This window comes from Rhinopithecus roxellana, chromosome 1 (assembly GCF_007565055.1).
Source record: "Rhinopithecus roxellana isolate Shanxi Qingling chromosome 1, ASM756505v1, whole genome shotgun sequence".
Classification (NCBI taxonomy): Eukaryota; Metazoa; Chordata; class Mammalia; order Primates; family Cercopithecidae; genus Rhinopithecus; species Rhinopithecus roxellana.
Window position 1 is genome coordinate 50,844,812 of NC_044549.1, and position 25,960 is coordinate 50,870,771.

A 25,960-nucleotide genomic window follows, 5' to 3' on the forward strand; every position below is an offset into this window, starting at 1 on the left:
GCTGCCTCGAAGACTCGGCGCTCGACAGGCGTCTACTAACCTGTCTTCCGGTTTCGTCGCCGCCGCAGGCGCACCTGCTGAGTTCCGAGCGACCGATGGAGATGGCGGCCGCGGCTGTGTGAGGGACGGTGGAGGCCCGGGCCCGAGGACGGGACAGGCCTGCGTGTCCGCAGGAGCCCGGCCGGGTACAGAGGGTCAGGCCTAGTCTGGGGGACGGAGACACCACTCCTCCAGAACGGAGATGGGCGGGTCCTGTGGGTGTGGACCGTGTGTGGTTGTGGTGGGTGTGACGTGAGAGGTGGGAGATGCGGCTTTCAGGCCGTGCGTTTCGCTTGTGTGTGCTTGTGATGATTGGGCTCTGTGCGGTTACGCGGGGCGTATACACTTGGGTTTGGTTGTGCAGCTGTGGGGGGAGTGGGTGGGTGCTTGTCTCCCGAGCGGTTGTGTTTGATTCTCTGGTTGTGTAAAGCTGAAGCGTTTGTGTTCTGAGTTCGTGTAGAGATGTTTGGAGTGTTTTGTGTGGTGTCTGTGCGATGTGTGACGTTGTCATGTCTGCTCCACGGGGTTGAGTCGTTCGTGTTGTGTGTGGTCATGCGACATGTGTATAATCGTGTTAGTTACGTGGGTTGTGGTTGTGTGCGGTCGTGAGGGCGGGTTGAGTGCAGCTGTGGGATATGTCGTCGATGCGGCATGTGGCGGGGTGACATTAATGCTGGATGTACGGTTGCAGAACATGCAGTTTTTTTTGTTTGTTTTTGACTTTTTACTTGATTTAAGAGTGCGAGGGGCTTGCGTATGTGTTCAGTTACGGTTGTGGGGTCCGATTCGGTGGTTTCTTTATGGCATATGCTTAGTTATATGATTTTGGAGTTCATTCATTTGTTCGTTCTTTAATGGAGCTTTATTGTGCTTCTTCATTGTGTGTGCCAGGTACTGTGCTAAACCTTGGGGAGACGGCGAAGGGGAAAACATAGAGTTTGTGCCCTCCCAGATTTTTCAGTCTTACTTGGTCACTTCACTTATGTACCTGCGGTTATAAATTGAGATGAGTGCTGTGAAGGATAAGTCCATTCTGATGCTCTGAGTAAGAGGCATTTCTTTGAGGAAGTGAGGTTTGGGTTTGGGCTGGGGCGTGAAGGGTGGTTTTGTGGCATGGATGTGGTGGGCTTTGTGTTTGGTTTGTGGTCGTTTGGCGTGAGTGCATGGGAAGAAAGGGCGCTGTCAGAGTCAGCATCAGATGAACCACTGGCTGAGGAGGGAACAGACCAGACCTAGAGCTACTATATTTCAGTGGAAAATGTATGAAGTCACTGGGTTTCTTAACTAGAGGGGAAAAATAGGGTCCTGGTGTGTCATTTGTTTATTTTCTGAGTTGCTGCCACCCTTCAGCTTTGAGGACCAGGCAGTCCCTCCTCAGTGGTCTTCTACAGTCCATCCAAAGCTGAGGGTCACACATCCCCCCCACTATATCCTGTGGCTTGTAGCCCCAGGTTCTTGGGGAGAAATTTCTCTGCTTTTGTGGAATGGTTTTGTCTCAATTTCTCTTGTGACTGAGACTCTTGATGAGGTGACATTGGAAGTGACTTTGCCATGGGCCAGTAAGACAGAGAATGTAACTTATTAAGCCCTGAAATGTTTAGGCACCAAAGCCTTTTATTTCTTTATTATTTATTTATTTATTTATTTATTTACTTTTTTGAGACGGAGTTTCGCTCTTGTTGCCCAGGCTGGAGTGCAATGGCGTGATGTCAGCTCACTGCAACTTCTGCCTCCTGGGTTCAAGCAATTTTCCTGCCTCAGTCCCCTCACTAGCTAGGATTGGGGCACCTACTGGCTAATTTTTGTATTTTTAGTAGAGATGGGATTTCACCATGTTGGCCAGGCTGGTCTTGAACTCCTGACCTCAGGTGATCCGCCTGCCTTGGCCTCCCAAAGTGCTGGGATTACAGGCGTGAGCCACCATGCCTGGCCAGCCTTTTATTTTTGAAGCAGTGAGAACATCAGGTTTGCTACTTAACTGTCACTTACTGGCTTATAAGATCTATCAGGGTGCAGTGGCTCACACCTGTAATCTCAGCAGTTTGGGAGGCTCAGGCAGGAGGATTGCTTGAGGCCAGGAGTTAGAGACCCGCCTGGGAAACACAGAAAGAACCTGTTTCTATAAATAATTTAAAAACTAGCTGGGTGTGATGGCACACTCCTGTTGTCCCAGCTTCTTGGGAGGCTGAGGCAGGAGGATCACTTGAATCCAAAAGTCAAGGCTGTTGTGAGCAATTGTAGCTCACTAGGTGACAGAGCAAGATGCTGTCTCTTAAAAAAAAAAAAAAAAAATCTAGTAAGCCCATTAGAGATAAGTGCTCCACAAATATAAAATAAATTTTTTCTTTTTGACTAGTAGGTTTCTAATGTTTCTCTTTAACTGATGTTAGGAGTTTTGGTGTTTTGTGTGTTTTTATGGGAGATACTATGTCTTCATCTTTGCATTTCTAACACAGGTGTCTGACAAGTATCAAGAACTTAATATATGTGGTTGAATAAACAATCAAGGTAAACAGCGTCAAGTAAAAACTTCTGCTTGTTGATAAGTACTTCAGACATTCCCCCAGTGGCTAAAGTGGCATATGAATTACGAAGTTAGGTTATTTGGAATGAATGTAAGAGAATTGCCAAGGTATTATTTGCTTATTTCAAGAATCTGTGTTTCCCACTTAATTGAGTTGTTGTCCAGTGATGTTTTCACGTCTTAGGTTTTGCAGCTTGCTTGGTCTAAGGATTTGAGAAAGAGTTTGTTTTCTCATACTTGCACTGAACAAACATTAAGTACCCTGTTGAACTGTGAAAAGAATGAAGAAAATCCTCAATTGCTATCAGTTTGCCTGAACTGGCTTTTTTCCCTTCTTCTTTTCTTTCTTAGGCTCCTCCTACTCCAGAGAGGAAACCTCATCCAGGGCCATGAAGCTACTACCTCACCGTCTGTGTGCTGCTTAAGCTAATGCTGCGGGAACCATGGTTCCTTGGGAGGAATCAAGCTGACTCTTGGCATAAGATCCCTGCCTTCCTAGGGTTGAGAGCAGCATCGCCATGGCTTCTCTGGATGACCCAGGGGAAGTGAGGGAGGGCTTCCTCTGCCCTCTGTGCCTGAAGGATCTGCAGTCTTTCTATCAGCTTCACTCACATTACGAGGAAGAACACTCGGGCGAAGACCGTGATGTCAAAGGGCAAATTAAAAGTAAGCGCGAGGACCTTGCCTATACCCTGCTGTCATTGAGAGCTTTAACTCACAGGATAGTTCTCATCAGCTTCAGTGTTGCCATGGGAATATGATAATAGTAGTGGCACACAAATGACGAGTGTTTGTCATGTGCCAGGCATTTTCAGAGTCTCCCTGTTTATTTATTTCATTTAATCCTCACAATAACTGTGTGGCTGACAGACACAGAGAGATTTTGCACCAGACACAGAGAGATTAGATAACTTATCTAAAGCCACTCAGTGAAACACAGTCTGACTTTGAATCTAGTAAATGTAATTGCTGTGATCTGGCTTGACTATTCTCTAACTGCTAGCCTAACAGGATTTGGAGAGGAATTTCTTTCCTTTGCTATGATGATGGAGGCACATTATGCACCCATTTTACCTGTCACAAATTTAAGCCTACCCACCATCCTTCCTTCCCCAACTGGTATCTTGCCCTCTCTAGCCCAGAAAAAGGAAGGTCATAGTTGAAAAACAAAAGAAACAATCTGAAAACCTTGGTTTTTGAGCTTCCAAGAGCTCAGATCTGAGAGAGTTGTGGAAAGAATTTTTCAAAGGTACTTTTGACTATACATATGTTGTATTTCCTGGACATCAAATTCTAACCTCCAGATAGGATGCTGCTTCTCTGGGCGGGCACAGTGGCTTATGCTTCTATTCCCAGCACTTTGGGAGGCCAATGTGGGTGGATCACTTGAGCTCAGGAGTTCAAGACCAGCCTGAGCAACATCGCGAAACCCACCTCACAAAAAAATTTTAAAAAAACTAGCCGGGCGTGATGGTGCATGCCTGTTGCCCCAGCTACTCAGGAGACTGAGGTAGGAGGATCGCTTGAGCCCAGGGTGGTCAAGGCTGTAGTGAGCGATGATCGTGCCACTGTACTCGTGCCTGGGCAACAGAGAGAGAGACCCTTTCTTTCTCTCTCTCTCTCTCTCTCACACACACACACACACACACACACACACACACAACAAAGATGCTGCTCCTCTGGAACTTATTTTTGTAGTTTTTAGCTAACTTGCTTCTCACAGCTGGCAGCATTTCTGAAGGCCATGAGATTAAAGAGTTCTGGATGCTGTATTCACAGTCTTTATTGGGAGGAAAAGAAAGGAATGACCATGTATTTCTAAGTGTACTTTGGCTTTCTGACAGGTGATTCATATGCACTTTGTAATCACATATTTGTCCCTAGAGTCCCACTCTATCTCACTTTTCTGTTCAGTAAAAAAGAGTTTCTAGAAGCATAGACAGTTACAACTTCTATCCAAAAACAACAAAGGCAAACATTTCTGAAATCCTGAGGGCTATGGTGGATGAAGTGGCTTCTGGCTGTAGAGGCTGTAAAGCAGAGCCATAACTATTAGGAGGGGAAAAAAATGCTGTGCTTTATAGTTTTTAGAGTTTCTTTCACAGACATTATTATTTATTATTTCATCTGACTCTCCTAACAACTCTGCAAGAAGGTGATTTGTCTCATTTTTTCTTTTTTTGAGACGGAGTCTCGCTCTGTCGCCCAGGCTGGAGTGCAGTGGCTGGATCTCAGCTCACTGCAAGCTCCGCCTCCCGGGTTCACACATTCTCCTGCCTCAGCCTCCCGAGTAGCTGGGACTACAGGCGCCCACCACCTCGCTCGGTTAGTTTTTTGTATTTTTTTTTAGTAGAGACGGGGTTTCACCGTGTTAGCCAGGATGTTCTTGATCTCCTGACCTCGCGATCCACCCGTCTCGGCCTCCCAAAGTGCTGGGATTACAGGCTTGAGCCACCGCGCCCGGCCTGGTCTCATTTTATAGAGAGTAAGTGAAGTGAGGCTCAAGAGATGTTGAGTTACTTATCCATGGTCACACAGGAATTGGCAGAGCTAGGCCTGGAATGTAGGTCTTCTATCATCTCTGTGTCCAGTGCTGCCGTTTGCATGTGACATCACTGAGGGTGAGAGGCCCCGTGTTTCAATCACAGCATGCATTGCAGCTTCCTGGAGGAAATGAAGCAAAAACAAAACTGAAAAACCTGATTATGTAAGTTTCCTTTGGACAACCAAAGGAAGAGCCTCCATCATTTTCAACTAGCTTCCAGTCTTGGTGTCAGCTGAACTAAGTCATATACAATGCCATTGCTAAAACTGGTGATGCCAGTGGGTAGAGAGGTTAGAGAATGTTCCCCGATTCCTTCACTGACCCTTTTTTAAGAGGAAGAGTGTTTAAGGTTATTTAGAGAATACAGATACGGGAATCTATTTAAGGAATACTAAATAGAATGGAAATTTTGTGCCTTGTGAAAGAAACTTGAAAGGATCCTTGGCTGGGCACAGTGACTCACACCTGTAATCCCAGTGCTTTGGGAGGCCATGGTGGGAGGATCACTTCAGCTTAGGAGTTTGAGAACAGCCTGGGCAACATAGATCCTGTCTGTACCAAAAAAAAAAAAGAGAGAAAAAAAATTTTTTTTTTTTAGTTAGCTGGGCATGATGACATGTACTTGTAGTCCTAGCCACTTGGGAGGCTGAAGCAGAAGGATCCCTTGAGCCCAGAAGGTTGAAGCTGCAGTGAGCCATGATTATGCCACTGCACTCCAGCCTGGGCAGCAGAGTGAAACTTTGACTCAAAAACAAAAAACAAAATAAAGTTACTTCAGCCGGGTGCAGTGGCTCACGCCTGTAATTCTAGTACTTTGGGAGGCCAAGGCAGGAGGATTGCTTGAGCCCAGGAGACCAGACTGGGCAACATAGCAAGACCACCTCTACAAAAAAATTATTTTAAAAAATTAGCCAGTCATAGTGGCACGCACTAGTAGTCCCAATTACCCAGGAGGCTGAGGTGGGAGGATTGCTTCAGCTTGGGAGATCAAGGCTGTCACATTCTAGCCTGAGCAACAGAGTGAAACTGTCTCAAAAAAAGAAAGAAAAGATCCTCTTGGTTTTTCCTTTATCTTCCACACTGCCCTACCCCCCACATCTCTACCTCTAGTACTACTAATGATCATATCTTTAGTTAGAAAGGAATTCTTGATTATGTTGCAGTTTTCTGCATTTCAGAATCAGGAAAGTAAAGTTTTAAGGATTGACATGAAAGGTTTTTTGAAAAGCCCTTTAGAAAGCAGATTACCTTTCCATTTGGTCTTTTGATTCTTAGAAATGTTATGACGTGGTTAGTTTTAGGCAAGTGAAAAGTTAAAACCAAAAGAGTGAACCTTAGTATTAGTTTTTAGGGGCAGTTCAAAAAAGAAAAGATAGACTAGTCATTAGTAAAAAGTTTGTGGATTCGAGACCCAGTCCTGGTTCAGCTCCAGTTTAGCCCATTTTCAGTAAGTAGAAGAGAAGATAGCTGATAATTGACTGTGGCTTCTTGCTTTGTTATTGTTTTTAAAAATATATGGGATTATTCTTAATTGGCCTCCTGTGGAAGGGCTATGTCCATTCTGGGAAGATTGCCAGGTAGTTTTTCTGTCTCCTAATGTGGTTAATGGTATAGATTGCCTGTTTAACCTGATACTTTAGTCTTGTTTGCAAAAATGAATTGTTATTTGCTAACTCACATTCCGGTTTGCTAGACCCTTTGTTCACATCAGGCAGTTTCCTCTCCCCTGTTACTAGAAAAGAGTACTTTAGGCCAGAGACAGTGGCTCATGCCTGTAATCCTAGCACTTTGGGAGGCCGAGCTGGGTGGATCACCTGAGGCCAGGAGTTTGAGACCAGCCTGGCCAATGTGGTGAAACCCCATCTCTACTAAAAAAAATACAAAAATTAGCTGGCTGTGTTGGCACATGCCTGTAATCCCAGCTGCTCGGGAGACTAAGGCAGGAGCATCCCTTGAACCCCTGGGAGGCAGAGGTTGCAGTGAGCTGAGATAGCTGCCATTGCATTCCAGCTTGGGTGACAAGAGTGAAACTCTGTCTTAAGAAAAAAAAGACACTTTAGTGCATTTTTTTTTTTTTTTTTTTTGAGACGGAGTCTTGCTCTGTCGCCCGGGCTGGAGTGCAGTGGCTGGATCTCAGCTCACTGCAAGCTCCGCCTCCCAGGTTTACGCCATTCTCCTGCCTCAGCCTCCCCGTGTAGCTAGGACTACAGGCGTCCGCCACCTCGCCCAGCTAGTTTTTTGTATTTTTTAGTAGAGATGGGGTTTCACCGTATTAACCAGGATGGTCTCGATCTCCTGAGCTCGTGATCCGCCTGTCTCGGCCTCCCAAAGTGCTGGGATTACAGGCTTGAGCCACTGTGCCTGGCCACTTTAGTGCATTTTTTTTTTTTCTTTTTTTTTTTGAGACGGAGTCTCGCTGTGTCGCCCAGGCTGGAGTGCAGTGGCCGGATCTCAGCTCACTGCAAGCTCCGCCTCCCGGGTTCACGCCATTCTCCTGCCTCAGCCCCCTGAGTAGCTGGGATTACAGGCGCCGCCACCTCGCCCGGCTAGTTTTTTGTATTTTTTAGTAGAGATGGGGTTTCACCGTATTAACCAGGATGGTCTCGATCTCCTGACCTCGTGATCCGCCCGTCTCGGCCTCCCAAAGTGCTGGGATTACAGGCTTGAGCCACTGCGCCCGGCCTAGTGCATTTTAAAGGATGTCCTTTTGTTTTGATATTTTTCCAGTTTGGACAAAGCTGTCCCACAGTGACCAATAATCAGGAAGTTTGCTTATTGGCTTGACTGTATTAAAAGAAGACAAGTATATTCTTATCAATCTCACCCTCTGCCTGCGAGCCTGGACAATATCTCTACAAAAAAATTTTTTTTTTTTTAATTACCTAGTCATGGTGGTGCACACCTGTAATCCCCAGCTACTTGGGAGACTGAGGCAAGAGGATCACTTGAGCCCAGGAGATCAAGGTTGCAGTGAGCCATGATTGTGCCACTGTACTCCAGCCTGGGTGACAGAGCGAGACCCTGTCTCTAAAAAATAAATAAATAAAAGGTAAAAGTAATAATATCATTTTATATTCAGTCTGATATTTTCTATTAGATTCTGGTGGAAGAAAGGGATAGCATTCATCCAAGATTAAAGAACATTCATGAGAGAGCGACTTAGAACTGAGAGTTCTTTTTTTGCCACCGCCAGCTGATTGTTCAGTTTAACAGGTAGTTCTCTTCACCAGCACAGGTGGCAGAACCCATGTTCTGCAGAGGCATAGTTTGTGAATCAGCACTAGCTGGGGAGAGCTGGAGCTCTCATTTCAGACACATGAGGTGTCTACTTCCAGCCCTGCTGTTACCTGTAAGCTCTGTGATCTTGGGTGAAGCAAGTTCTTCCCCGTCTTTGATGTCGTTTCCTCATTTGTAAGTAGGGCTGTCACCTGCCTTATAACATTGTGAGCATGAACTGGCATGATGTATTTGCAAGCACTTTGCATTGTGCCTGGTACATACAAGGTCTAAATATAGGAAATGTTCATTTTCTCTTCTTACCAAATCTGGTTCTGTTTGTGTTATGTTGTAGATGTTATATCTGTTTCTTGAAGCTTTTTGCAAGTATTCTCACATGCATTCAATAAGTGCGTGGGCAGTAGTGGGGAAGGAAGAACTCTGTGTCCAGTTAAGCCTATGGGGAACACCAGTCCAGGGATGGAGGTTTAGCTGAATCCCATCCTGGAGGTAAATGAGAAGAATTTACTCATGAGTTTCTGGGGTAAATTAATTAGTACTATAGAACTTGGTTTTTAAAAAACTTTATTTTAATTGAGGTATAGTTTTTAAGTGTACGCTTTTATTTTATTTTATTTTATTTTAATTATGTTGTGTTGTGTTATGTTATGTTATGTTATGTTTTGTTATGTTATGTTATGTGAGACAGGATCTCATTCTGGTTGCCCAGGCTGGAGTGCAGTGGCACAATCTCAGCTCACTGCAGCCTCGACCTCCTGGGCTCAGGTGATTCTCCCACCTCAGCCTCCCAAGTAGCTGGGACTACAGGTGCATGCCACCACAGCCAGCTAGTTTTTTGTATTTTTAGTAGAGATGGGGTTTTGTCATGTTGCCCAAGCTGCCTTGAATTCCTGGACTCAAAGAATTCGCCTCCCTTGTGGGATTACAGGCGTGAGCCACTGCGTCTGGCCCAATTCAAAAAGTTTAAAAAAATGTATATACCCACTTAACCACCACTCCAATTAAGATAAAGAAGAAAACACTTCCATCACCCTGTTTTCCTCATCAAATTTGATTTTAGCACTTTTATTTAATTGTGCTCTTAAGTTTGGCAGTGAGCAGTAATTTAGCCCATATTTCAGCCACCTAAACCAATTTAATGCTAATACTGACTAACCAGTGTATTGCTCTGTGGTAGTTGTAGTATAGTGTTTGTGTGCTTGTTCCTGCATTTTACTTGGGATCTGAATGTTTCTGGTGCATTTTTAAACAAATGATAATTATTTTGTTAACTCTTGTTTTTTGAGATTTCTTTTGACTCTTTACTGGGCGTTCTTCATGGATCATTTGTATTATTTGTTCCATTTTTCAAGGTCTTGTCCAGAAGGCTAAGAAAGCAAAGGACAGGTTGTTGAAACGAGAAGGGGATGATCGAGCAGAATCAGGGACCCAAGGATATGAGTCTTTCAGCTATGGAGGGGTTGATCCTTACATGTGGGAACCCCAGGAGCTTGGTAAGAAAATTCATTTATTCATTCAGCAAGTGGTTATTGAGCATCTGCTATGTTCTAGTTAAAGTTTTAAGGCCGGGCGCGGTGGCTCAAGCCTGTAATCCCAGCACTTTGGGAGGCCGAGACGGGCGGATCACGAGGTCAGGAGATCGAGACCATCCTGGCTAATACGGTGAAACCCCGTCTCTACTAAAAATACAAAAACTAGCCGGGCGAGGTGGCGGGCACCTGTGGTCCCAGCTACTCGGGAGGCTGAGGCAGGAGAATGGCGTAAACCCAGGAGGCGGAGCTTGCAGTGAGCTGAGATCTGGCCACTGCACTCCAGTCCGGGCGACAGAGCGAGACTCCGCCTCAAAAAAAAAAAAAAAGAATTCTAAATTAAAGTTTAATTAGATGTTAGAGTATGATTAGGAAAGAAAAGACATGTGGATGTTTAAGAGTATAGCATGTGTGGCCAGGTACAGTGGCTCACCTGTAATCCCAGCACTTTGGGAGGCCAAGGCAGGTGGATCACATGAGGCCAGGAGTTTGAGACCAGTTTGGCCAATGTGGTGAAACTCTGTCTCTACTAAAAGTACAAAAATTAGCCGGGCATGGTGGCACATGTGTGTAATCCAAGTTACTTGGGAGGCTGAGGCATGAGAATCGCTTGAACCTGGGAGGTGGAGATTGCAGTGAGCCAAGAGATTTCGCCACTGCACTCCCACCAGGATGACAGGGCGAGACTCTGTCTCAAAAATAGGTAAATAAAAAGAGTATAACATGTGGAGATGCTGATCGAAGGACACAAAATTTCAGTCGGGAGGAATAAGTCAAGAGATCTGTTGTACAAGGTGGTGATTTATAGTTTTTTGTTTGTTTGTTTTTCTGAGATGGAGTCTTCCTCTGTCACTGAGGCTGGAGTGTGCTGCTGTGATCTTGGCTCACTGCAGCCTTTGCCTCTGGGTTCAATTCTCGTGCCTCAGCAACCTGAGTAGCTGGGACTACAGGCGTGCACCACCATGCCCAGCTAATTTTTGTATTTTTGGTAGAGACAGGGTTTCACCATGTTGGTCAGACTGGTCTTGAACTCCTGGCCTCAAATGTTCCATGCTCCTCGGCCTTCCAAAGTGCTGGGATTACAGGCATGAGCCACCGCACCTGGCCTGATTATAGTTAATGAAAATATCTTGCATTCTTGGAAGTCAGTGAGAGTAGACTTCGTGTTGTCACCACAAAAAGTGATAAGTATATGAGGTAATGCATATGGTAATTAGCTAGTTTAGCCATTTCCCACTGTATAAATATTTCAAAACATGTTGTACACGGTGAATATATGCAATTTTTATTTGGCAATTAAAATTTTTTTTTTTTAAAGCTTGGGATGTGACAAATTCTGTTACACTACAGTCTATAAATGAATAGGTGATCATTGGGAAGGAGACATGCATTGAGTGCCGGGAGGGTTGAGGGCAATATGTTTCTGGAACAGGTGAGACTGTTCCAGTGAGCAGGGGATATTTCAGGTTACTCAGACAGTAAGCTATTTGTGTTGCAGACATTTGTCCTGCGTTTTGGCTGCTGGACTGAGGAAGGTACCAGCTTAACTAGCTTCCACAAGGGAATGTATTAGCATTTACATTTTTTTGGCCATTTTGAGAATTGTCTTTATCCTGAGGAAAAACCATATTGTATCAAATTTATAAAGTACAAAACAATAAGATAATTCAAAAATTTTTAAATCACCCATAATGTTACCACCCTGTTTATTTAACATTGGCATGAGAGTCAGTTAAGACTTTAAAAATTTTAACTTATTTAATCATCGTAACAACTCTGTGAAGTACATACCATTATTATTCCATTTGATAGTTGAGTACTCTTAGAGTTACAGAGATGTTAAGTAATTTGTCCAAAGTTACACAGTGTGTGGCAGAATTGAAACTTGAGCACAGGCTGACTCCAGAGTCCATGCTTTTTATCTACTGTACTCTCAGGTCTCTCATATGGTACTTGGTGGCCTCCGAAGGTCACAGTTAACAATTCAGCAGATTTTCTTCCATTTGCTTTCCTGGTTTTTGAATTTTTGGTATGACTCTAAAATCCTAGAGTTTTTACTTGCTTTTGAAATTTTTTTTTTTTCTTTCTGAGATTGGTCTCACTCTATCACCCAAGCTGGAGTACAGTGGTGGGATCATAACTCACTGAAGCCTCCAGCTCCTGAGCTCAAGCCATCTTCCTGCCTTGGCCTCCCAAGGAGCTGGGATTATAGGCGTACATGCCCATGCCTGGAAATTTTAATTTTTTTATTTTTTGGAGAGAGACGAGGTCTCGCTATGTTGACCAACCTGCTTTTGAAATTCATTGGGATAAGTGGCAAGGTAGAGAGGCTCCCTCAGAGAAACTATAAGTCATTTGTCTCCCTACCTTCCTTCCCTCTAGGTGCTGTGAGAAGCCATCTTTCCGACTTCAAAAAACACCGAGCTGCTAGAATTGACCACTATGTTGTGGAAGTCAATAAATTAATAATCAGGTTAGAGAAGGTAAATTTTGTTGTCTTAAAACTTTTTTTTCTGCAAATACACATTTGCTGGGAAAAAATAATCACATTTCTATCACATGTGTATATCATATACAGCTGATGGTGGCAGAGAAACGCCTTCTCTAGAGAGGTGCAGAGGATGTGGTGGACAGTTCTAGCCTGGGCCAGCATTCCTTAAGAGAATGGCCTAGGCTGACAAACTTGCCACATGCTCAGCTTCCCTTTTCCCACCTGTGAATCCCACTCAGGTGCCAGAAAACCTTTCTTCCTTCAGATTCTTCTTTTGGGTGTCCCAGGCACAATCACCCAGTGAGGTGTAGTGTGTGATGGCAAACAAAGAAGCGGTGACCAGGTCTCACGGGTGTATTTTGATCCTAAATGTGCTTGTTGTGTGTAACCTGGATTGTGTGCTGGGCATAGTAGCAACCACAAGTACAGTTATTTATGTGTACTTTGTAAGGCAGAAATATGTGGCCAGTTTTAGGGTTCGAGGAGCACTGTGGAGAATGGAGAGTTTTCCATTGCTTTCGGTCACTGCCCCTACCCATCCTTGCCTACCGCTGATTATTGCTAAAATGGGTAACTGACAATAAAGAGATTAGAAGTGGGTCATAGGAAGGAAGGTAGGTTCTAGATGCAAAACTAATACCCTGTCCCACTTGAAATTGCTTTTGTGATTTTGTGGAGTTGGGGATGACAGATGAGACTTGAGAAATCCAAATGTGCTAATTTCCCGCTTGATGTATTGGAAAATGTGGAGCATGTATACATCACCTGGTTAATTTCATTTGGCAATATTTTCTCCCGGTCAGCTCACTGCGTTTGACAGAACAAATACTGAATCTGCAAAGATTCGAGGTAACTTTAAAACTTTGCTCACATTCATCTTATTATCTTTTTTCCCTGACCAAAGCTCTCTTTAAAATGGCCTGCTTTCTTGTTGTTTTGCTCTTCCCAAAGCAATAGAAAAATCTGTGGTGCCTTGGGTCAACGACCAGGATGTCCCTTTCTGTCCAGACTGTGGGAATAAGTTCAGCATCCGGAACCGCCGCCACCACTGCCGCCTCTGTGGGTCTATCATGTGCAAGAAGTGTATGGAGCTCATCAGCCTTCCCTTGGCAAGTAGGTGACTTGGAGGTGGGGCCCTGGACCCTCATCTTCTTTTGAGTCTAGCTTATTTGCTAATCACCACTGGGACCGTGGGACCTTTTTGTTACATTAATGGCTCATGGGAATCCTCATTCATCGAGTTGCTGATTCTGTGAAACCCACTACAGGCTAGGTACTATGCTAGGGGTGGATACAGTGGTCTATAACAGGGATTGGCAAACTTTGTAAGGATCAGATAGTAGATAAATTTAGGCTTTGTGGGCCACATATGGTTGCTGTGACATTTTTTCTTTCTTTAAACAACCTTTTAAAAATGTGAACACTAGACTGGGCACAGTGGCTCACGCCTGTAATCACAGCACTCTGGGAGGCCGAGGCAGGTGGATCACTTGAGGTCAGGAGTTCGAGACCAGCCTGGCCAACATGTTGAAACCCTGTCTCTATAAAAATACAAAAATTAGCCTGGCGTGGTGGCATGTGCCTGTAGTCCCACCTACTCAGGAGGCTGAAGCAGGAGAATTACTTGAACCTGGGAGGCGGAGGCTGCAGTGAGCTGAGATTGAGCCATTGCACTCCATCCTGGGTGACCGAGTGAGACTCACGTCTCAAAAAAATAAATAAATAAAATAAAATAGCAATGTGAAAATTATACTTAGTTTGAGAGCCATATAGAAAGAGCCTGCGGGCTGGACTTGGCTCACAGGTCATCTTTTGTCCATTTCTGGCCTGTAAGCCTATAAGGCATTGTTCATTCTCCCAAGGAGTCTAGCATCTAGCAGGGGACATAAACTCACAAATAAATAATTGCTTTCTAAAGAGAGATGTACAATGAAAGAGATTGAGTCAGGCACTCAGGAGAGGCTGACCAACTCTTTGTCTGCTCTGCTTGGAAGTGGCAAGTGTGATTTTGAGAAGAGGGTCTTGAATATAAACAGTGGGCTAGTCCCTTCCTGTGGGATAAGTCACACACAACTGACTGTCATACAGAAAAGACTAATACAATATGAGAGATGCTGAGTGCTGTGGGTTCAGGGACAGTGAGAGCATGGATGCTTAGGGCTGGGAGGTGATGTTCAAAAAGAGCCTTAAAAGATGAGTAGGATTGCAAAAGAGATGGAGAAAGGACATTTTAGGTAGAATGAACAGCAGGAGCAAAGGCATGGAATTCTGGAAAGCCTAGGGTAGGTTAATAGAGGAGCAAATAGAATAGTTGGGGGTGTGTGGAGGACAAAGTTTAGGTGGAACCCAATCCTCCAGGACTTTGCAACCAAGCTGAGTAGAAGTTGCTGAAGATTATCTCATTGGCTTCTGGGAAGTTTGGGATAAATTTACACTAGAGAGTTCTGCTGACTGGGCATGCTGTTGGCCATGGGGTGTCTGGATAATGTGGGGACAAAAACAGATGCTTCTTCTGTCCAACTCTCACATATACCAGGTTACTTTACCTTGATACTTTCTCCCTGAGACCAACTCCCTGTCTCATGTACATAAGACTATAAGCAGCCTTTTTGGGACACTATTCACCCTTCTTCTCTTGAGCTCTTTAGCCAGCATTTACTGGGCAGCTGCTGTGAGGTGGCCCTGCTGGATATGTAAAGGGTACAAGTGTGAGTAAGTCACAGTTTGTACCCACAAAGAGTCATAGGTTCCTAGGGCAGCTCTGGGGTGTACATGTAACTGTACACAGGGAGAAGAGTGGAAAGTACTCCGAAATGGGCAATGTGGTGGGAACTGATGGGAAGGATGGATAGTTTTTGCCTCAGGGAATTGGAAAAGGCTTTCCTGGAGGACCTGCCATTCAGAGAGGATAGGAGCCAGATGTTTGGGAATAGGGGGAAGGCTGTGGAGGAAAGTCTCCCAGGAGAATGTTTGTTGTGTTGGAGGCACAAGGCAAATGGAAGAGAGTGGCAGGTGGAAAGGCAAGGCTGTTTGGATTTGGAGGGGCAGCAGTGGAGTCCTTTCCCACCAGAGTCTGACACCAGGAAGGCAGAGGGGCAGTACTTGCCCACAGCTGGAGCCTGATCTTATTACTCTCTGAATCAAACACCTGTGGACTGCCGCCTTGAGGTCGTGGGTATGGTGATTGGATGCTGTGGGGGTCATTGCTGCCTGTTGGTGTTGTGGTTACAGACAAGCTCACCAGTGCCAGCAAGGAGTCCCTGAGCACCCACACCAGCCCCAGCCAGTCACCCAACAGTGCCCATGGCTCCCGCCGAGGCAGCATCAGCAGCATGAGCAGTGTCAGCTCGGTCCTGGATGAGAAGGACGATGACCGGATCCGCTGCTGTACACACTGCAAGGACACGCTGCTCAAGAGAGAGCAGCAGATTGATGAGAAGGAGCACACACCCGACATCGTGAAGCTCTACGAGGTGATTTGCGCTGTCTGGTCTTGGGTCTAATTTCTTAGGCAGATTTTGGCTGTTTGTTACGTACACTCCTGCAGATTCTGGAGAATGCTTTGGGAAGTTGTTCGTTTGAATTATTTGTAGTTCCTGTTAAAGGCCCATGTTATGATTTCCCATCTAGGGCCCTGTGTGAGTCAGAGTCATCCTGGGTGTGTTGCAGCAAACTTGTTTCAAGTGGCCTTCCTTGGCTACTTGAAAGCAGGAGGGTGGAGGCTTTGGTGGCCCAGAGGCAAGAGGAGGAAGGGCAGTTGCCATGTGGTGTAGACAGGTTCGGTGGGGAGAGCAGAAGCTAGAGATGTTCGTAAACAGTGGGCCAGAAGAATCCTGGGAAACTCACTTGGGAGTGTTAGACTTTCCAAGTTTTAGAAAGTTCTACAAGTTTTCAGACTTTACCAGTTTACTGAGTGTCCCCTTCTAAGTTTGTCCAAATGCCTCAGCTGTCGTTACTATGAGCGATCCCACAGCCCCCCCTACTAGATGCATACTCTGAGAGGTAATAGTGTGCAAAGACTATCTGGGAGTGAGACTGGCTTGGTCCCTTAATGGCCGAGTGAGACCTGTGAGCTGAGGAGGACTAGCCAGGTGGACTGGGTGGGCAGGCAGTAAGAGATGCAGGGAAGAGATCAGCCCAGGCAGAGGAAGCAGCTTGTGCAACATTCTGAATAGAGGAAGATATATTTTTGTCTGATGACCACTGAATAGTCATTGTTAGCAGTTCTGCAGGTCATAATGGCAGTGTTTCTGGAATCCCCATGTAAATACTCAGGCTACTAGAAATGGTGTTAATTAAGCCCCATGTTGGGTTGCAGATGTAGCCATTCTCCATCCTTTGTGTGGAGTTCACAACCTGGTATCTCATTTCTGTGAATACCCACTGTGTTTGTGCCACTTCCTCTTTTGAAGTGAGCCCTGGCAATGCCTTGTGCTGGTTTCCTATTGTTGCCTGGCATCACTTGGCAGAGAAAGAAAGTAGCAGCTAATTCCTTTTTGTCTTGGTAGACACCTTGGCTTGTGCGCTGGAAGCCTTGCTCCTCTCAAAAACATCTGGCCGGGTGTGGTGGCTCACTCTTATAATCCCAGCACTTTGGGAGGCCAAGGTGGGCAGATCACTTGAGGCCAGGAGTTCGAGACCAGCCTGGCCAACATGGCAAAACCTTGTCTCTACTAAAAATATAAAAATTAGCCGGGTGTGGTGGTGGTGCACCTGTAATTCCAGCTACTCAGGAGGCCAAGGCATGAGAATCGCTTGAGTCCAGGAGGCAGAGGTTGCAGTGAGCGAAGATTACGCCATTGTACTCCAGCTTGGGTGACAGAACAAAACTCCTCAAAAAAAAAACAAAACAAAACATCTGGTCAGAAGCTCCATTCTCACTTTCTTTCCTTCCTACAAAATTTTCTGCTTGGAAAGTAGGTCTATAAATCAGGAAATTGATAACAGCAATTAATATGTTGGAAAAGTGAACATTTATATATCTCCATTGATGGAGCCTAGCTTCTGGGTAGGCTTTTCTGTATCTTGAGCATACCACTTACCGCTTTGTTTTTGTTCTTAGAAATTACGACTTTGCATGGAGAAAGTTGACCAGAAAGCTCCAGAATACATCAGGATGGCAGCATCATTAAAGTAAGCTATTCATCTATGTTTTTCTAATCCAGTGGTGACTGTTTTCTGGCATCTTAGGTCAGTTCTCCAGTAGCCAAAAATGAAAATCTTAACTTCAACTGTGCTTTTTTTCTGAGACCAGCTGAAGTTGGTTTTTTTCCACTTTTGGCTGTTATGAAGAGAATCGCCTTCATGTCTGTCTTTTAGTGGGGTACATGTTACCATCACATGAGCTTGTAAAAAGACAGCCACATTCAGTTGACCTTGGCTATTCTGACTGAGCAGGTTTGGGAAGGGCCTCAGACAATAGGTACTGCTGCTGAGTGCAGCATCTGGACAGAGCAGAGGAAGGGCAGTGGGTCTCATGCTCATGCCTGGGTAGAGGCCACTTGAGTGTCACATTGAGGTGTCAGGGCTTAAAGTAGGCATGTCCATTAGAGCAGGGGCTGGCAGACTGCAGCCTATGGGCCAAATGTATCCTGACATCTGCTTTTTTGTTTGTTTGTTTTTGAGACAGAGTTTCACTGTTGACAGGCTGGAGTGCAGTGACATGATCTTGGCTCACTGCGACCTCCACCTCCCAGGTTCAAGTGATTCTCCTGCCTCAGTCTCCCAAGTAGCTGGGACTACAGGCACACACCACCACACCCAGCTTATATATCTATCTCTCTCTCTCTCTCTCTCTCTCTATATATATATATATATTTTTTTTTTTTTTTTGTCAGGGGGAGGGATGGAGTCTTGCTCTGTCGCCCAGGCTGGAGTGCAGTGGCACAATCTCGGCTCACTGCACCTCCACCTCCTGGATTCAAGCAATCCCCCTGCCTCAGCCTCCCGAGTAGCTGGGATTACAGGCGCATGCTAACATGCCCTGCTAATTTTTTTATATTTTTAGTAGAGACGGGGTTTCACCATGTCGGCCAGGATGGTCTTGATCTCTTGACCTCAGGATCCACCCACCTCAGCTTCCCAAAGTGCTGGGATTACAGGCGTGAGCCACCGCCCCCGGCCAACATCTGCTTCTTTTTTAAAATCGAGATGTAGTTCATACACCATAAACTTTACCCTTTTAAAGTGTACAGTTTGTTGGTTTTTAGTGTATTCACAAAATTATGCGAACGTTACCACTGTCTTCCTTCTAAACATTTTCATCCCCTCAATAGGAAACCCCATACATTAGCAGCCACTGCCCTTTCCCCACCTCCCTGGACACCACTAATTTATTTCCTGTCTCTATAGATTTGTCTGTTTTTGACATTTCATATAAATAGAATCATAAATATAAAATCTCTTTTGTCTGGCTTCTTTCACAAAGTGTAATGTTTTTAAGATTCATCCATGTTGTTGCATGTATCAGTACTTCATTCCATCTGTATGAATGCGTTGTGTGGATACTTGTCACATTTTGTTGATCCATCAGTTGTTGAACATTTGGTATTTTTCCACTTTTGGCTGTTATAAATAATGTTCCTGTAATATTTGTTTACAAATTTTTATGGTTTTTGTGTAGACGTGTTTTCATTTCTCTCGGGTAGGTACCTAGGAGTGGAATTGCTGGGTTTTATGCTAACTATATATTACCATAGAGTAACATTCCATAGAGGAGTTGCTAAATCGTTTTCTAGAATGACTGCACTATTTTGCATTCCCACCAGCAGTGTATGAGGATTTCACTTTCTTTTTAGCCTTACCAATACTAGTTATTGTCACCTGTTTGCATAAAGTTTTATTGGAACACAGCCATGCCCAAGTTTGATTACTGTTTGTAGCTGCTTTTGCACCACCACGACAGAGTTGAATAGCAACAACAGAGACTGTGTGGCCTGCAAAGCTGAAAACATTTATGGTTTGGCTCCTTATGGAAAAAATTTGCTGATCCCTGTTTAAGGGCATGGCTTTTTCTGAAGCCTAGTGTTTGTGACCTAGAAGTTGAAGTGCTAACTACTAGAGTCAGATCCCAGCAGTGTTTTCCCAACCTATAGGAAAAGAATTAAGTATGGTATCCAGTGTTATTAATTTCAGAATTTTCTGACTTTGTCTTAAACCTGTGTTGCCTCTCTGCCACATTTAAAGCAATGCAGGTAGCAGTAGATGTGCCTTGTTTAAAACAAAACTATGTGTGTGTGTGTGTGTGTGTGTGTGTGTGTGTGTGTGTGTGTGTGTTTTTCTTGAGACCAAGTTTTGTTCTGTCGCCTAGGCTGGAATGCAGTGTGCGACCTTGGCTCACTGCAACCTCCGTCTCCTGGTTCAAGCGATTCTCCTGCTTCAGCCTCCTGAGTAGCTGGGATTACAGGCACCCACTACAATGCCTGGCTAATTTTTGTATTTTTAGTAGAGACGGGGTTTCATCATGTTGGCCAGGCTGGTCTCGAACCTCCTTGGGTACTTTTGAGTGAGAAAAGCCAAGTAGTTTTCTGCTTTTAATGTAGTGTAACCAACTGATTTAGTAAACCACTTCTTACATCTTGTTAGATGCAGTGGAATTGTTTAGAGAAAGTAGGCCAGAGTAAATTCAGCCGCATTTGTTTTGGTGATGAGCATAAGGGCTAGTCCTTGGAGGCGTCGACCTGAGTCTGTCCCTATTGTGTTGCAAATCGAAATGTCACTTCCACTTGATTCATCATTCCAAGAGATGGACACTGCATTATATCCAAAAGTCTGAAGTGCCACCTTTAGAGAATTACCTGCCTTTGTGAGGCCTTACACCTTTAGCGTCCTACACTATGCTGTCCAGTCTGCACTATGAAGCTTAGGTCACATGTCTCTGTGGTTTCTCCTTAGTGCTGGGGAATCAACCTACAGTCTGGAACATGCCAGTGACCTTCGAGTGGAAGTGCAGAAAGTGTATGAGCTGATAGACGCTTTAAGGTAAGGTCCATTAAGTGGTATCCTGCCTGCTGGTGGAATGGAGAAGATGCTGTTCTAATGAAATGGTGAAAGTAGACCTGCACTCACTCAGACTTCTGGTGATGGGGCAATGGGTGAGGTGGAGGGCAAGAAAGGGGACAACTCTGGCACTTAATGCATCTCAGTGACTTTTGTTTCATTAAGGATTTCTAATGTTTGTTATTGTTAAAGAGGAGCTGGTTATTGACACCTATCATGTGCCAGTCACTGGCTGTTTTCTCTGGAATAGCTCATTTATTCTGAAGTTACCCTGTGAGGTAGGGATTAACAATCCTGTGTCAAAGGTGAGGAATCATGTCACAGATAGCAAAAGTTGTGGAGCAAAGATAGAAACTCGGGTTCTTTCTTTGTGTCTGTGCTCAAATCCACAGCTGCTTTTTAACTGTGGACTGGCCATTGGGGTTAAATTAGCCCTTTGATTTATGGGAAGTACAGTGACTCAGAGGAAGAATGAGATGAGGCGCTTTTGTCCATCCAGACATACAGCATGGGCTACATAGATGCAGGGCCTGATACAAAATGAAAATGCATGTCCCCTGTTCAAAAATTATTAAGAATAAAGACACTAACAGCAGAGCATTAAACCAAGCATAGGGCTCTTTTAAGTGCCAGTCCTTTCCAGTTGCATAGGTTGCTCACCTGTGAAGCTGGCTCTGCATGTGTAGTCAGTCCCTCCATGACAGTGTTGTGTGCCCTGTGCTAAGGCCTGTGTACAGACAAAGGGTAAGAAATGGGCTTTGCCTTCAAGGAAACTTCGATGGAGTCACTTGCCCATCTTTACACACCTTCCTGGCATGAAAGCCTGGCAACTCCACATGTTATACTTTTCACCCTTGTTTCTGAAGCTGGCAGTGCTCATTATATTCATGTGTTTGTTCCAATTCAGTAAGAAGATCTTAACCTTGGGCTTGAACCAGGACCCTCCACCACATCCAAGCAATTTGCGGCTGCAGAGAATGATCAGATACTCAGCTACACTTTTTGTGCAGGTAAAGCCATCCTGGGTTGGCATAAATGTCATGCTTGGCCTGTCCTGCTCTTTTGCTTCCCCAGAGGCAGATCCATGCCAATGACTTGTTTACTTCCTATTTATACATTGTATTATTTTTTGAAATTATGAATGCATGATGCCACACTTAGAGAAAAATCTGGATTTCAGAGAAAACTAAAACTACTTTTAATCCTATGTCCCCATTACAATCACTCATTATTCTGGTATGTTTTCTTTTTTCCCATTTGTATTTTTTATATACAGTAGTTACGATAGTGCATATTGACTGTATATGCCATTCTTTAACCGTTTTCCTTTAGTTGAGCATTTGATAGACTAATTTTTTGCTGCTGTTAATTGTTGTCATGATAGTAATACTGGTACTTAGTATTTCTTCCTTAGGATAATCTCCTAAGAGACTCTTCCTGAGCCATCAGCTGGGAGGAAACAGCCGATTAAGGGCAGACTAACCTAAGTGGTTAGGTCTGAATTGTGTCTTTCTACCCATGAAGGCCCCTTCTGAGAGAGTCACAGTTAACCACCCTTGGGGCTCCCTGACAAAGAGATCTTTTTTTTTTCTTTTTTTTTTTTAATTAAAACAAAGTGTTTTTTTTTTTTTCTTTCTTCTATTAAGTAGGGACAGGGTCTTACCATGTTGCCCAGGCTGGTCTCAAACTTTTGAGCTCAAGCAGTGTGCCCACCTCGGCCTCCAAAGTGCTGGGATTATAGGCGTGAGCCACACTGCCCCCAGCCAACAAAGAGATCTAATAGATGGAGTCCTGTTGGGTTAGTTTTCTGACTCTGTAGTACAGAGAAGTAGGCCCTTCCTCACTTTGATTAGTGATTCTATTCAGCAATCATTTGTTGAGCGCCTCCTATATACCAGGTAGTGTTTTAGGTGCTGGATGTCCTATAGTGAACAAAAAAGACCAGCATTCCTGTTCTCATTAAGCTTGTGTTCTAAAGAAGGAGAGAGATCACAAACAACTAAAATATCTATCCCAGGTGAATAACTGGGATATCTGCTGTTGATCATTTCATGAGGAAAATGCAGGCCCATTTGGAGTTGACTCTCTCACCCAATATAAGAGTGTGCTGCTTTCTGGCTGCTGTCAAATGATGTCACTCTCAGAGAATAGAGTGGCTCAGCTTAAGCAAACTCTCATGGGGCTTAAGGGTCATTTTTTCTCTAAAAGAGTTTAAGTGTAAAATTGTCTGTCACTCCCTGCAGGAAAAGTTGCTTGGTTTGATGTCACTGCCAACCAAAGAACAGTTTGAGGAACTGAAAAAGAAAAGGAAGGAGGAAATGGAGAGGAAGAGGGCCATGGAGAGACAAGTAAGTGAAGCCAGGGGTATGGGGCCCGCTTCCTCCTGTGGCTCTCAAGCACAGAGGCTGCTGTGGGCTCCCAGGTTGTGTGGGGTTGTAGTGAATCAGAACCTCTCTGTCAAATGTGCATATTTCTTCTGTTGTGTTTCAGCCTCACTTTCATCTATGGGAACTAGAATAATTGTTTTTCTCCCCAGGTCCTATTTTTCTTTCAGAGCTTCTGCTGATTCTCTCATGGCTAGAATATCACAGAGATTGACAGTTCTCCCTATGGCAGAAGTTGCAGAGGACCAAGACATTAGGAAGTTCCTTGTAGAACATATTGGTATATGCAATATTAAACAGAAAATTATATGTGTATTTAACACTGTGTGAGATTCCAGTGTAGATGAGGGGAACAGATCTCAGAGGTTTAAGAAGAGTATATGGCCTGTGAATCTAAGATTGAGAAAATCTGATGCCCTAACTTATTCATTATATTTTAATTTTTTTTTTGAAAATCAGGGTCTCCCTTCCGCCCACATATACACAAAAACATGACTTGATTTTAGCAGTTGGATATCTTTGTCCTGAGGTGAGAAATTGGAGTGTCACTGGCACAGGGATAGAGGGACAACAGAGGGTGGCTGACAGTGTGGGCTGCTGCCAGCATGGTGACTATTTCTTCTCTCTGCTTTGCTCTCTCCCCAGGCTGTCCTGGAGTCCCAGCGAAGGCTTGAGGAAAGGCAGAGTAGCCTGGCTTCTCGAGCAGCCAACGGGGAGGTGGCATCTCTCCGCAGGGGCTCTGCCCCCTTGAGAAAGGCTGAGGGCTGGCTCCCGCTGTCAGGAGGTCAGGGGCAGAGTGAGGACTCAGACCCACTCCTCCAGCAGATCCACAACATCACATCATTCATCAGGCAGGCCAAGGCCGCGGGCCGCACGGATGAAGTGCGCACCCTGCAGGAGAACCTGCGGCAACTGCAGGACGAGTATGACCAGCAGCAGACAGAGAAGGCCATTGAGCTGTCCCGGAGGCAGGCTGAGGAGGAGGACCTGCAGCGGGAACAGCTGCAGATGCTGCGTGAACGGGAGTTGGAACGAGAAAGGGAGCAGTTTCGGGTGGCATCCCTGCACACACGGACTCGGTCCCTGGACTTCCGAGAAATCGGCCCTTTTCAGCTGGAGCCCAGCAGAGAGCCTCGCACCCACCTTGCTTATGCTTTGGATCTAGGCTCTTCCCCAGTTCCAAGCAGCACAGCTCCCAAAACCCCTTCACCTAGCTCAACTCAACAGCCCACCAGAGTGTGGTCTGGGCCCCCAGCCCTTGGCCAGGAGCTCTTAACCCAGAGCATCATGCCACAGCAACATGAGGGGCTCTCCTTAAACCCCTTTGATGAGGAAGACCTCTCCAGCCCCATGGAAGTGGGCACTACTAGTCCTCCTGCTGCAGAGGTTTCCTTCGACCCTTCAGCCCGCATGCTGAAAGAGTACAATCCTTTCGAGGAAGAGGACGAGGAGGAGGAGGCAGTGGCAGGGAATCCATTCATTCAGCCAGACAGCCTAGCTCCTAACCCCTTCAATGAGGAAGACGAACATCCCCAGCCGAGACCCTCAAGCCCTCTGGTTCCTGGCAACCCCTTTGAGGAACCCACCTGTACCAACCCCTTTGAGATGGACAGTGACAGTGGGCCGGAGGCTGAGGAGCCCATAGAGGAAGAGCTCCTCCTGCAGCAGATCGATAACATCAAGGCATACATCTTTGATGCCAAGCAGTGTGGCCGCCTAGATGAGGTAGAGGTGCTGACAGAGAACCTGCGGGAGCTGAAGCACACCCTGGCCAAGCAGAAGGGGGGCACTGACTGACTGGCAGTGGAGAGGGCACCTTTAGGCCCAGGGGTCTGGCAGGAGCCAGTGGAGCAGGACAGAGGGCAGGCAGGGTGGATGAGGAAGGTGGCAGGGTGAGAAGTCAGATGCACACAGGTGAGGGCCAGGAATCTGCTGTTTTGTGTTGTGCACTTTGAGGTGTTTCCACTACAGTTGAATAATAGAATAGAAACTAGAACAGGGAGAATCAGCATTCATTTGCTGTTTTTCCTGTTTATTATCACTATCTTTTGTAATTGGAGGTTTACCCCTTTTGAAGGGACTTTACATTTTTACTACCGAGATATAACTAAATGCAGCTCTGTTGGGCCCAGGGCAGAAATGGCTGCTGTGTACCTCTTGGGTCCATTTGCTACTGCCTAGTCTTGGTTCCTTTTGCAGTATTATAGGGCAGCCTGTATAGAGCCCTTCTTTAGCCAAGACAGAGAAGATAGATTCCACTGAGCTATATTCTGCTCTGACAGAAGTCCATCCCTAGTAGGCTGTGAGTTCCATTTCCCCTGGGGCCGCCTCTCCCCTGCTCTGCGCTTCCTGTCTGTACAATAGCAGGGGCAAGTGCTGCTATGAAGGGGAGAGTTTAGACCCGGGAGAGCCCAGCACCTCTTTTTAAGGTGGGGCGATGGGAACATTTCACCAGGGTCTGTTTTCTCAGTTTAAGTTGTTTTTTTGTCTCTTTCAGGAAGTTAAGCTGTCAGTGCAGGGTATCAATGTGAATCTGGTCCTGAGCTTTTTAGAAAATAAGAGTGGTTGGCCGGGCGCGGTGGCTCAAGCCTGTAATCCCAGCACTTTGGGAGGCCGAGGCGGGTGGATCACGAGGTCAGGAGATCGAGACCATCCTGGCTAACACGGTGAAACCCCGTCTCTACTAAAAATACAAAAAACTAGCCGGGCGCGGTGGCTGGCGCCTGTAGTCCCAGCTACTCGGAGGCTGAGGCGGGAGAATGGCGGGAACCTGGGAGGCGGAGCTTGCAGTGAGCCGAGATCGCGCCACTGCACTCCAGCCTGGGCGACACAGCGAGACTCCGTCTCAAAAAAAAAAAAAAAAAAAAAAGAAAGAAAATAAGAGTGGTTAACTTTTTGGTTGATATTAGTATTACTTGTGAGAAGAGTTTCCCCACCCTTGTTCTGATGGAACAATTGTCTGTCACTGGAGAAATCTCCCTCCAGAGCTTTGGCAGAGTTACTCTGATCTGGGTCTGCTTAAAAGGCCTGGTCTCTAATTTAGGAATCGGTGATCTGGAAGCTTTTGCAAAACATCACCAGAAGAAGGGAAGCTTCCCAGAGTCAGAAGCTAAATTAAAGTAATTTCCAAGGCTATTTGATCAGCCTTCTTCCCTTTTGGTTCATTGTGTTCTGATCTGGGGCACTGATGAGATTTATTTATTTATTTATTTT

The 25,960-nt window shown here is 45.3% G+C and overlaps 1 protein-coding gene across 2 annotated transcripts; it reads left to right on the forward strand.

Annotated features, from left to right (window-relative positions):
* RBSN (rabenosyn, RAB effector) lies at positions 1 to 25,960 on the forward strand. Of its 2 annotated transcripts, none has more exons than XM_010381514.2 (12): positions 1 to 194; positions 2,915 to 3,229; positions 9,698 to 9,838; positions 12,257 to 12,357; positions 13,169 to 13,214; positions 13,317 to 13,478; positions 15,597 to 15,838; positions 17,428 to 17,498; positions 20,259 to 20,345; positions 21,271 to 21,373; positions 22,607 to 22,711; positions 23,393 to 25,960. In XM_010381514.2, exons 2-12 carry the CDS (start codon positions 3,082 to 3,084, stop codon positions 24,542 to 24,544), a joined length of 2,358 nt encoding a protein of 785 aa, XP_010379816.2. In that variant the 5' UTR covers positions 1 to 194; positions 2,915 to 3,081; the 3' UTR covers positions 24,545 to 25,960. The 2 variants fall into 2 exon arrangements, with proteins under 2 accessions (XP_010379816.2, XP_010379815.2); XM_010381513.2 differs by having other exon boundaries at positions 1 to 185.

What these genes read in the sequence shown, in the direction of transcription:
- RBSN (XM_010381514.2), top strand. Translation starts at nt 3,082, where the DNA reads ATGGCTTCTCTGGATGACCCAGGGGAAGTGAGGGAGGGCTTCCTCTGC. An exon ending in TGTCAAAGGGCAAATTAAAA is followed by an intron (nt 3,230 to 9,697) that starts GTAAGCGCGAGG and finishes CCATTTTTCAAG; the next exon opens with GTCTTGTCCAGAAGGCTAAG. An exon ending in CATCAGCCTTCCCTTGGCAA is followed by an intron (nt 13,479 to 15,596) that starts GTAGGTGACTTG and finishes TTGTGGTTACAG; the next exon opens with ACAAGCTCACCAGTGCCAGC.